Genomic DNA, 12,877 nt, shown 5'->3' on the forward strand with positions numbered 1-12,877 from the left:
TACTACTTGTGCCCTCCCCAAAGTGTTGTTATGAGGATGAAATGAGCTAATATTTGTAAAGTGCTTAAGAACTGTGGATGGCACAAAGTGTTATCAAAGCAACTATTAAATTAAAATAAATAAATCCCTAATTTTGGGGGTAAAATTTTACCTAAGCATATAGTAAGGGGTGGTTTGAATTTGATCCAAAGACACAGTTCTCCAAGTGGTCAAACGCAATGCTTTACAAGCAAAAGTTGGGGGAGTCAGAATCCTGGCTCTGCCCTCCTCCATGTGGCCCTGAGCTGGTCACTTTAACCTCTCCCTGAACCTTTGCTTCTTCATCTGTAAAATGGAGATAATAACAATTAGCTAGCAGGTATGCTGTGAAGACAGACTGAGAAAATATAGATGTAAAGTTCTGGGTACAGACAGAGCAAAGTATTAAGTGCTCAAGAAGTAAAACTCTTCCCCAACAACGTGTACATCCCAACCTACCACAGAGTCTGTAGCGACAGCTCTGAGCTGCTGTGAACTAACTTGTGAGTCAACTACCTCAAATACTGCAATCTGAGCTGGGCTTTTGTTGAAGTTTTATCAGGGCTGTGGGGCAACCTGAAGAAGCAAGAATCAGGCAGGTGAACCGAACCAGGATCCAGAATCAAGCTGGATCATAGGAGGAGGAGAGAATATGACATCAACAGTTATGAACAAAGCCAGGACCAGGCTCCTCTCCAGGCCCAGCAAAGAGCTAAAGATCTAAAAACAAGCCCCAGAAAGAATTTTCCAGGTAAACAGCCCTTTTGAAATGATCTGTTCTGAAAGCTCTTCTGGCCATTGGACTTCCTAGAAGTAGGTCTCAATTATAATTCAAAAGGAAAAATAACTTGAGAAATGGATTGTGTTTAAAGGAAACTGAAAAGAAAATCACAAGGAAGGCTTATTCAGGTGAAAGGAAAACAAAGTCAACAGGTTGGTTCACTCAGACAAAAAGGGCTGGGGTACAGGCAGAAACTCCCTTTAAGAAGGGTCCTCCTAAGGTTAAATAAAGCACCACCTCCAAATACACTAGCTTGTGTTTTCTAAGTATCTGATACCTCAAGTAATAGCACCACTGTCTCTACTTTTTCACAGGTAAGAAGAGAGAGTTTCCAATTCTTTTTAATTAAGAAAATTAAAATCCCTGAGATTTTAAGCTTTCGCTATGACTGAAAAGAATTGTAATTAGGAGATCTGACTATACACAAGCAAAGCTGAAAGTCACAAATTCAATAAAAGGAGGGACAATAATAAAAAAATTTACTTTCTTAATCTTAGTAAGGACAAGCACTTAATAATGCCCTCCAAATTAAGGCTACTAATCCAATATCAGTGAATGGTCAATAAATGCTGACTACTGGTACTATTATTAGTGGGACATACATTTGGAGCTGCTTTTCCAGTCACATCGAGTCCTCACTGGCAGGGATAAGCCAGTGTGCAGCCCCGACAGAGGACACACCCCATCACGTGGAGGCAGAGGCACAGCCTCCGTCTTGCAAGAATTACACACCATCCAACTTGACAGTGTGAACTCCTTGGCACTATGAAGCTCAAGTGTTTTAAGATACATTTTCCTTTCTCAGTAAAGTCCAATATATTTCTTCCCTTGTTTTTATTTTCATTTTTCATCTTAACTCATGACAATGCTCTTTAAAGAATCTGAGAGCCCAACATGAAAGTGCTGTGGAGTGAGTATGATGGAGCTGGATGCTGTCATTGCCTAATAGAGGCCAAAATCTCTCTGAAGTAGAACCCTTACTGTCCCAACAACTGTCAAAAAGAAACAAATAAGTGGTTCCATGTGCTACTTTTGTCACTTTTAAAATGACACTACAGGTGTAGCATTTGTACATCTGGCTGGTCAAGGGGGAAATCTGAGCCAAAGCAGAAGGACCCTGACCCAGTCCTCCCACCCCCACTCCAAACACATAAAACCAATGGATAAAATAAAACAAAAGAAATACTTTCATATATAGTTGAGCTCCAAACCAAGAAAAGAAAATATACAGATGGCAGAACAGGAACTCAAAATCGGACCTGTGAGTGGGAGCTCTGAATGCAATAGCTCAGAAGTCAATAATGAGACAGAGACCTACGCTTAGTATACTTAACAAAAGACAATTCAACTGACTCTTTAATGTTTATGTAAAAAGTGTGACACCATGAAACATATTCAGAGTAACATATGAGACTGAATAAGTAACAACTCACCTTGACACACCTAGATTCTTATCTAGAGCCACCCCATAAACCTGGTGGGAAAACACCATTTTTAGTGGGTTTTCCATAATTACAATCTTAAGAAATTTGGTTACTCAAGTCTCTAGAGTATCTTTTTAAGGCTTTGTAACCTATAGGGCCATGTATGGCCAGCAGGAAACTTAAAAAATTAAAAGCCAGCTGAACTAATCCAGACTCTGGAGGATTAGAATGCTTGATTTGCAAGTGACCAGAAGAACCAGCACAAACTGGAGGACTCTGAGTAGAAACAGCACTCAATTAAAATACACAAATACGAACAACACCACTTCATTACAAACCAATTCAACTGCTCTACATAGTAAAGTAAAACTGTCAAAGTCTAAATGTCTCAGAGCACATTTTAAAAAGGTTATTACTGAAGCACAAATAAGCTTAAAAGTACGAGTTCATAATGATTATTCACAAGAAACTCATTGGACACCTCTGAAGACTACTAGGAAACCAACTTGATCTGAAAACTGGTAAATAAGGGGAAAGAATCAAGCATTTAATCCATCTTTCCTACACAAACTGTACCTCAGGGTAACCAAGCAGTTAATAACATGAGGTTTCTCTATAAAGTTTCTCTCCAAAAAGTATTCCAGTTAATAAATGAAGACGGTAAAATAGAAATGAAAAATCACCATTTTGCAAACTCTAAATCATGGCTTTAGACCGTGATCATCAATGGCTGCCGACATCACAAAAAAGAAGACTAAACAGAAGGACATACACAACATCCCCTAGAAAGAAATCCTGCCAGAAAATTTGAACCTGAATCAGACCAAGCCTAGATCTGATTTCCAGCCCACAGGAAATACAGGGGACAGATGAACATGTTGAATGATACCTCAGAGATGCAATCAGCGAAACCCAGACTCTGGGAAATGGGGCAAATGACCTTTTTTTCTTCAACAAATAAACTGGAATGAAAAAATGACAGAGATGAAAGCCACAGATTTAAAGAGACTTATGAGACATACCAACCAAATGCAATGTATGGACCTTGTTTGAACATAGATTTGAACAAACCAACTATAAAATATAAAATAAAATATTTTGGGGAATTCCCTGGTGGTCCAGTGGTTAGGACTCCACGCTCTCACTGCTGAGGGCCTGGGTTCAATCCCTGGTCAGGGAACTGAGATCCCACAAGCCACGTGGCCAAAATAAATTAAAAAATAAATAATAAAATATTTTAGACCATATGGAAAATTTGAACCCTGACTGACTAAACACTTGATGGTTTCAAGGAATTGCCATTTTCAGGTGTGACAGTGGTATTTTTAATATTTTTTAACGAGTCCTTATCTTTTAGAGATACACACTTAAATGATATATAGGTTTTCTTCAAAATAATTGAGTTGGGAGGGATGGTGATAAAAAGAAACAAAATTTGCCATAAGCTGATAATTGTTTTATGGTTACTTAAGGTATGTGAGGATTCATTATTTTATTCTCTCGACTTCTATATGTTTGAAATTTCCCACAGTAAAAGCTAGAACAACAAAAGGCAAAAACAAAATGGATTCTGTCTCATTCTGCTTGAAGCATATTGCTCCACGCATTTGTATTATTAATGGCCCTCTTCTAAACATTTTGCCTCTGAAGAAGGACCCAAGAGGCCCCAACCTGACTAATAAAAATCCTGTGTCTGCACAAAGGTAACTTTCTAAATATAAGTAGCATTTAGCAGCCATAGATCAGTACATTACTTTCCAATCAGAAGGACCCAGGATATGTAAGGGGCCTTAGAATTATTGTGAGTCCTCAAATTCAACTGCACATATGTGATTTTTGCAATGGTTAAATACTCAAATTACATCTACTATCCTACTGAGTATATAAAATGTCATAAGCACAAGCACACACAAAAACTCATCTACGAGGATGTACATCACAGTGTTGTTCCAACAGCAGAAAACTAAAATCAAACTCATGTCTAATGGTAGGGAAGGGATTAAATAAATTACAGTTCATACACACTATGGAATACCACTTACCCATTTAAAATGAGGCTGAGGGGATTAGAAAATGATGGGGAAAATGTTCACAATACACCAAGGAGAAATTTGAGACAAAGTACATACAGAACATTGTCTGTTTGGAAGAAAAAAAAAAAAGTTTGCATAGAAAAAAGACCAAACTATGTACACCAAAATTGCAACAGTTAATTTCTTTAGGTGGTAGAACTATAGATGATTTTATTTTCTTCTTTGTGCTTTTATGTGTCTAGCAATTTTTCTATAATAAAGGCAGAAGTCCATAATCCCTTATCTACAATTCAGGAATCCAAAAAGTTATGAAAATAAATTTTTGAAAGTTAGCGGCAGACTTGGTTAGGTGCAAAACTGATATGGAGCTGCTTCATATTTATCCCATTTAGTGTGAATATTACCAGGTTTCACTCCAAAATGTAATGTTTCAGAGTGCTGCCCCAGATCCCAGTAGGAGCTCAGTATCACCCTCCAGCAACCCCAAAATTCTGGATTCTAAACCCCAAGATTTCAGACAACAGATTGTGAACATTTATCAGTTTGTAACTTTGCCACCGTTACCATTTTTAGGCTTTTAAAAATGGGACTCATATTTGAAAATGTTGGGAGCCTCTGCTATCAATTACTATAAATTTTTAAATGGGAACATTAAAAACAAAAAACACATGTCCTTAACAAACAGGATTATCATTCCAGATTCATCAAAGGTGGCGAGCACTGGGCTCCCATCAGATAACTGTAGTAGCCCAGGTTCACCAAGCCCTTGGCATGTGCCAGGCATTATGTGTCTTACACATCTTAACTCACGGGATGCTGCCTCAGGAGGTAGGTACTATCCTAGGCCCATTATATATATGAAGTCACAGACGCTCAGAGAGGTTATGTAACTTGCCTAAGTCACAAGGCAGAGATGGACCAGAGCCTGACCCTTAGCAGCCATGCTAAACTCTCACCAGTTAAGTAAGCCAGAGGGCTGTTCTGCTTCCTGGATCATCTCCACCATTTTTAATAGTGATAAGAACATCACAAGTAAAGCAGAGACAACTGACGTTTTAAAAACTCTTTTTTGATTTGTAAACTAAACAAACTTGATCTACAAATTACTGAGAAAGGATAAATATGAAGCCATACCATATAATTTCTATTATTACTACCATTAACTCTAACCACACCAAAGTTATTTGAAGATGTTCTATGAATGTAACAATATAATTTTCTATACCACAAAAAATCTCCCAGTAATATTTTGGAAATCGGTGTGGGGAACATTTTCTGAGGGCTCTCCAGAAGAGACCCAGTTCCTGCCCACAGGAGAGCCCGACATTTCCAAGAACAAACTCTCCACTATCTACTTTTGGGGCTTCCTCGGTGTCTCTGGGCTATAAAACCCAGTAATTTACTTTCCCTACTGAAGACTAGGGCAGAAATAGCCTTGACTTCCTTTTGCAAACCAAAATTCATAGCTGTTTGAGGTGAACAAACCAAGGAGGGTGAGGGGTAGGGGGAAGAACCTTCAAAGGGATTTTTCTGGCCAAAGATGCAACTTTCACTGGGACTAGAACCTCCCAGGACAAGTGAACATGTTGAAGCTGACTAGATACAAACCAAATTCTTCACAGGATTGTTTCACTGTTTCCCGTCTCTAATTTTTGTAACTAAGACAATCAAAAATGAACTTCAGGGACTTCCCTGGTGGTCCAGTGGGTAAGACTCCGTGCTCCCAATGCAGGGGGCCCAGGTTCAATCCCTGGTCAGGGAACTAGATCCCACATGCATGCCGCAACTAAGAGTTTGCATGCTGCAACTAAAAAAGATCCCTCATGCCACAACGAAGATCCTGCATGCCTCAACTAAGACCCGGTGCAGCCAAAATATAAACAAATAAATAAATTATATATATAAAATAGATCCTCTTTTAAAAAATTTTTTTTCAAAACTGAACTTCAATCAGAGAATTAAGGAAAAGGGAGATCTCTGACTTAACAAACTTCTGTTAAATTATCTTTTACTACCAGTAGATGCCTTACTCAGTTTAACATGAGGCATGCTCTAGATGTTTAGATATAAAGTAACCACGCTGTAGTCATTCCCAGGCATGCCACCTTTTTTGTTTCGTTTTTTAACAGGGGGACCACGTTCTGCTTTTGAGAAAGCAAAAATGTACAGCAATTCCAAATGAAAGGAAAAGGGTTGCCATCCCAATAAAATTATACTTAAAGAAGTATTTTAAGAAGTTCTTTAAAAACCATTTTTAATGAATTAAGAAGGTTTAGTGGAAGATCCAGAAAACTGCTATCCTAGTAAATAGTTGTGGTTTTTGTTGTTGTTGTTTTGTTTTTGCATTCTCTTAGAAGAGCAGGAACTTAGATCACACAAATCCATGAGTTCCTGCTCCTAAGGCCTCCCATTCTACATCCTTACATGGTCAGTGTTACACTCCTCAGGATGTTAAAATCATCTTGCTCAAAATAGGCACATTCAAAAGAAATCTAGCACAGTAGGAGGGCAAAAGTAAAAGGGTCAGCATCAGAAAAAGCTGTCATGTCACTATAATTTCCAAGCTACACATCCATTCTCGGGGGCCATTTCAATAGAATGGTTAGGGTAATCATTCTTTTTTTTTTCAAGTATGAATTCCTTAAATAAACATCAGGAATCCTCTTTCTTTAAAACAATGAATAACTTTGTCACATCTTCTGACATTTGGAGAGAACCCGTTATTGTCCCCCAAATGGGATCCAATTTTCAAAACTTTCCATTCTTCATTCCTTATTTCAGAACCTTTTCATATCTTTGGGAAATTCATGACTGTCTTTGGATAATTCATGACTGTCTTTGGATAATCTCCCCACCACCCACAGTAGAGTAAAAATCTAGTTTATAGTCAAATTTATTGCTACTGTCTATAAATTTTCAGATTTCTCCAGCAAGCCTCCTTGGCTTCTTTTCTTATTCACTCTTCTCATGCTTAAGAAATCAAGTATAGAACTTTCCTAGACTATGACACAATCTATTCCTCAATTACAACCTTTGGTCTGTTTCTCTGTGCTTCTGAACCCTCAGGAGTGCATTTCACTTTACATCATTCACATTGACACATACCAGTATTTAGCTCAGAATCCACTTCATAGTTTTAAGCTAATGAATTGTGTTTTCTTTTAACTTTTCCTTTCCTCAGAACTTTCTTCCCTTAGTTGTTAGAACACTTTTAATCCAAATCTTACTGTATTCTCAAACAGAAGTTGCCTTCCTGAAAATCAGTAGTTTCACTATAGCCATAAACATATTAAACTCTCCATTACTTGAAAATGTGAGTGCCCTACTATGTGCCCAGGGCTGAAAAATACCATGTTTAAAAAAAAAAAAAAGTTTAATACAGAGCCTGTCTCAAGCTACAGAATAAAAGGCAACCATTCAACAATTAGAAAATGAGACAGTATTATATAAAGTAAAATCCATGCTATTCAGAACCTCTGTAGGACTAGGCATTTTAGATAACTATGCTTTCTAGATAATCTACTGCTTGTCCTTTGAAATAACAAATATTATATTTGAATCATTTTAGATAGAAAACTAAAATTTTTTGTACTTTCATTAACAAGCTATACTGAACGTAATTTAATCTTTATTTGATTGGCTAAGAGTCACAATAAACAGATACTACAGCACTAAGCTATAGTGCAGTGATGCTTGGGGCCTAACCAGGTGTGTAGGGCTATATTCATCTATGTTAATAGTCTCAAATTACTGGCGGTGGGAAAAATTATGCTAGCCTTTTATTGCTTTTTCTCTTATTTTGTCAATCTGTCACACAGACATATCATACTGCTATAAACACTACAATGGAACAGACCTTGTATTGGGAGAGGACTAATTTTGACAGACTACCTACTATGTGCCAGGCCTGAGATAAATTTTGCAGTGCATCTAACAATTGACCTAGCACAAAGCAGATGATGGGTAAACATTTGGTGGGTGAATGGCATTAGTGTGCCTGCCTGAGCAGGGCCTCTCCCTTATTTACTGTTTCTAATCTGCCATGGCTTGGAAAACAGATACCCAAGAGTAAAAGAACAGCATTTAAGACGTGTCTGGCATGGCACTTTGCACATGGCAGGTACAGCATGGCAAAACTGTACGTGCTCAACGGAACTGGGGAAGCCTAACAGTGAGCGCTTACAATGTGCCAGAAACTGTGGTGAGCTTCTTCCACACATTACATAAGACAATACCTATAAAGCAGGTAATATTCCCCCCATTTCACAGATGTAGAAATTGAGGCTCAGAGTGGTTGAGTAATTCACAGAAAGTCAAGCAGTTAGTCAGTGGTAGCAGCGAAATGTGAATCCAGGCGGTCTGACTCCAGAACAAGTGGTCTGAAGCGTAATACTACACTGCCTCTGAATAAGTATACAGTAAATAAGTGAAGGTCAGAAGGACATGAAGTTCATAACAACTTTTTTTCCTAGTACAAGTCTTCTTTGCTGACTTTCTGATTCTCAGCAAGTATGTTCTCAATTGGTGAGAGTTACTATATGTAAAGCAATAAACTGTGAAATCTAGGCAAGCAAAGTATGAGTTGATGCGCTACTGTTCACTGCAGATAATGGGTTCCAAAGTAGAAGCCTGAGAGATCTGTGTGTATTAGGGTCATTAGGGAGGGCTTTAAGAGGTTAAGACCTAAGCCCAAGCAGTATAAGAGAAAAGGTATGGGTGAGAGAGGAGGCATTTTGTAGCTTAAGAATAAGCACAAAGCCTTTGTGGAATGGGGGTGGGGGGTGGGCTGGGTCATAAACAGATGAGTAGACAAACATACTTGTGATCCAGAACATTTATATCCACTGCAGCTGTAAGGTCCTATTCCTGCCTGCTTTACTTGGTCACTCAAAACAGCTGGACAAACGTAGGCTGCAATTGACAATACTAGTGGGGTAGGATATGGCAGCTAATGCAAGGGCCAAATCTGAAGCTACGATTCCACGGCTCTCATTAAATAACCCAGGGTCCTTGAGGTGGGGTGTGTGGGCATAGGAGACCTACCCTCTACTATTTCCAAACCTAAAAAGGGAGGACATGCTGACCTAGGGATTATCTAAATGCATGGTTTCATTTTCTCAGAAATCTTTCACTAGTTTAATCAGAGTCACCTCTAATTAATGACACACCTAGTGTAACTAGTGCCTGCAGGTCCTCCCTGCCCCTAGGAGTCACAGGGATGAGAGGCCGGGGCAGCTCTGAGGCCATCTACCATCTCAACAACAGATACAGAAGCAAGTCAGAAGGAGTCAGCTCTCTTACACAAGGGAGTGGAGACAACATCCACCCTTTATGACAGAGACTGGACATATTAACATGAGGCCCAAAGTAAAAAAAAAAAAGAAAATCAACAAAGATTTTCTAGTCTTGCTTAACTACAAGGTAGTTAAGGGGGGGGGTGGGGGTGGGTAAGGTATCTCTGGCAAACAGCCAAATGCTGTAGCATTCAGCTCATTAGAGACAGGCACCTCCAAACCAGTATGGTCTTTCTCTCATCTCTCAGACATCAGAAGTGCAGGAATATCAAAGTAATCCAGGTAAGATTCAAAACCCAATTTATGCATTCGAAGTACATTTATTGAACACCTGTGTCAGGCACTGATCTAGGAACTGGGAATATAAACATAAAGACTAAGTCACTCTGAAAGATGGAAGTATAGCCATCCATTATTATTATCTCCTTTTATCACACCCAACCTCTTAAGGCTCCAGACAGAAAGTTCTTCTAGTGACCCACTGGCACCAAATAAGTCTCCTTTCCCACCTCAGTGCCCCTGATCATGGTGTGCCCACTTGGAACGCTCTCACAGTACTTCACCTACCCAAATCCTCACATCCTGCAAAGTCAGCTGAAGTCCCCCTCCTCCTGGAAGCCCTGATCTCCATCTCATCCCACAGTGATGTCTCATTTCTCTGAACTACTAACAGTGAGTACCACCATCAGTTTATGTAGAAATGTATCATTCCCTAATTGATACTTTTATTTATTCAACAAATCCTGGGTACTATGTGACAGCATTGTTCTAGGGGCTGGAAATTGCCCCAAATGGTACTGGTCTTTGCCTCCTCAAAAGAACCCCCTGGGAGAGTTCTTCTCTTAGACTGCTTTTTAATATCTTCCTGTATAGACCTGTGTTTGCACTCAGTGCTTAATACCTGACAATTTATTAGAGCCTTGGGCTTTTTTGGTCCAAGCTCACTCAAATTGAAGTTACATAAACTAATGGGGAACAAAAGCGAATGAAGCCATTTCTAAATGAACTTCCACTTCTTAAAAACCTCAAAAGAACAAGGAAGGAAAAGAAAACCAGCTATGAAAGTGCTGCTGAAACAACACATTTTACTCACACTGACAAAGCACCTACAATCCCCCCTCCAAGCCACATAAAAACGACCTTTTCCTCTCAATCCTTACAGCTCCAGATTCAAGTGTTTATTTTAACAACAGACCTTGGAAAAGTTTAAAGCACCCCTCAGCTTCCTAAACAAGTCTTTCTAAAGCTTTATTTTTTGATGAATAAACCCCCTGATGAACCTTGCATATGCCACTTAACAGACTAATCCAATGAGATTCACTACAAGGAACCAGAATTTAAGCTTCAAGCACAAGAGGGGCTCAAAGAAGAACACTTTGAGCGTGATAAACCCAGAGGCAATTTTAATATAAACAACAAAAGCCACGTCCTGCAGAGCCTGGTGGAAGGTTCCAAGTTCCCAAAAGAAGGGAATCAAGAGAATTTCCTCCAGGGGAACCGCGACATTCTGCAAGGCGTGGAGTTTCTGCAGGAGATGAGGGAGATTTAAAATATACACATTTTCTGCTCTAAAGTGGCTTGTGAGATACAACAGCTGGCACCCAACAGCGGGCGAGGGTGAAGCCCGGCTGTGCCATGCGGCGGAGGCTGCCACCTGGGCACTCCCACCATTCTTCGCTGCCGGGTTAGGCGAGACGAGGAGAGCCTGACGCCGCGCGGACCCGCACTGGCACCCCTCGCCCCTTGGGCCGCCTGCCCTAGCCCCGGGGCACCCCGAAAACCCACCCCGCCAGGGCCTCCGGAGCCCCGATCTCTCTGGGGACCCAGGAGACGGGCAGGGGAAGGGGGGGTCTCCAGGCAGCTGCCCAGCCCCGGAGTGATACCCACCTGAGCAGGCTGGAGAGGGGATGGCTCGAGGAGCCGAGACCACCGCCACCGCCGCCGCCGCCGCCGCCGCCGCCGCCGCCGCCGCCTCCCCCTGAGCCCCCGCTGCCGCCGCCCCCGAAGCCTGAGGAGAGCCGCTTCCCGGACAGCAGCTTCTCCACGGCCGGGAGGTGTCCGGTGCGGGCCGCCTCCAGCAGCTCCTGCTCCTTCCCCATCCCCAGGGCCGCCGCCCCCTGGACCCCCTTTCCGGGGCCGCCGCCCAGCCTGTTCTGGCTCGCAAACTTTCGGTCTCCGGGCAACGCGCCCCCCAAACCGGCCGGGACACCACCCCCCTCCCCCCGCCTTTTCCCCCAGGAGCGCGTCACTTCCGGGATCCGGCGTCACGCGTCAGAGCGCCCCCGCACCCCGCCCCCTTGCCCACCTAGCTGGGCGGGGCTCAGCGAGCGGGAGCAGGTGGTTGTGGTCTGCGCCAAGGGCACCCCGCTGCACAGAGATAGGTCTTCCAGGTCAAGAGGAGAGCGTCGCAGGGTCGCCCGCTGTATAAGTGGAAGGGAACAAACGCGGTTCACCTGTCTGCGCCTGCCGAAGTGCGCTCCTTTTCCAAAGGTTTTGGGAGCTCGCAGGACAGAAAATACGGTAATTCATCCAGGCAGTGTAGAAACAAAGAGAGAAATATGGTAACGCGCACCTACATTTCCAAGGCCATTCCTTCTGAACACATAAATATGTAATGGGTGTGGGAACCGAGTGATAAAGACGTGAGTAAAATGCCCCCCTCCGTACCGCAATGAGGAAAGAGAGGAAAATTTTAAAAGGAAAATATCCGCACTTCATGCTCCCAATCCCTGAAATGGCTCGTTAAAGCCAAACACTCAAAGGAAATATCTCCCTCCCAGTAGGATTTGTTTCCCCTTACGTTTTTTTTTTTTAGCCGCCCCCGAGGCATGCGGGATCCTAGTTCCCGGATCAGAGATCGAACCCGCTCCCCTTGCAGTGGAAGTGCGGAGTTCTAACCACTGGACCGCCAGGGAAGCCCTATTTCCTCTTACTTTTGATGACATTAACCAAAGTGACATTAAAAGTCAGATTTGTAAAACCGACCCCAATCTTGAGTCCTGGTGAATTGGGGAAATCATACAATTGCGTAGAAACCGCCTGTTTTGTTTGTGGTGCTAGGACTGTTCCTGGCTCGAAGTAGACGCTCAGTAGTTGTGGAGTTAATGCATTGGATAAATTCTGTTCAAGCTGTATGACTATTTTCTTTCTTTTTAGGTGCTTGAGGAACGGAAGAGAAATGCTGGCAATTCAATGTTAACACAAGCCCGAGGTCTCTGTCCAATTGAACTGTAAGAGGTTGAGTTCCTGCCTGCGTTTGCCTGGTAGCCGCATGCCACAACAAGGGCGAACAACGGAATTGAGTTTTCTCCTGTCCCCAAACTTTAC

The 12,877-nt window shown here is 41.8% G+C and overlaps 1 protein-coding gene across 8 annotated transcripts in view; it reads right to left on the reverse strand.

Moving 5' to 3' along the window:
• The window catches only part of ANKS1A (ankyrin repeat and sterile alpha motif domain containing 1A), a 186,001-nt gene extending 174,258 nt beyond the window's left edge, over nucleotides 1–11,743 (reverse strand). For all 8 annotated transcript variants that reach the window (XM_061196362.1, XM_061196356.1, XM_061196358.1 and 5 more), the window contains exon 1: nucleotides 11,438–11,743. In XM_061196362.1, coding sequence (XP_061052345.1) covers nucleotides 11,438–11,649 — 212 coding nt within the window. In that variant the 5' untranslated portion in view covers nucleotides 11,650–11,743. The remainder of the gene's footprint in view (nucleotides 1–11,437) is intronic.
• Nucleotides 11,744–12,877: the final 1,134 nt, after the last annotated feature.

The sequence above is a fragment of the Eubalaena glacialis genome, chromosome 7, assembly GCF_028564815.1.
Source record: "Eubalaena glacialis isolate mEubGla1 chromosome 7, mEubGla1.1.hap2.+ XY, whole genome shotgun sequence".
Lineage (NCBI taxonomy): Eukaryota > Metazoa > Chordata > Mammalia > Artiodactyla > Balaenidae > Eubalaena > Eubalaena glacialis.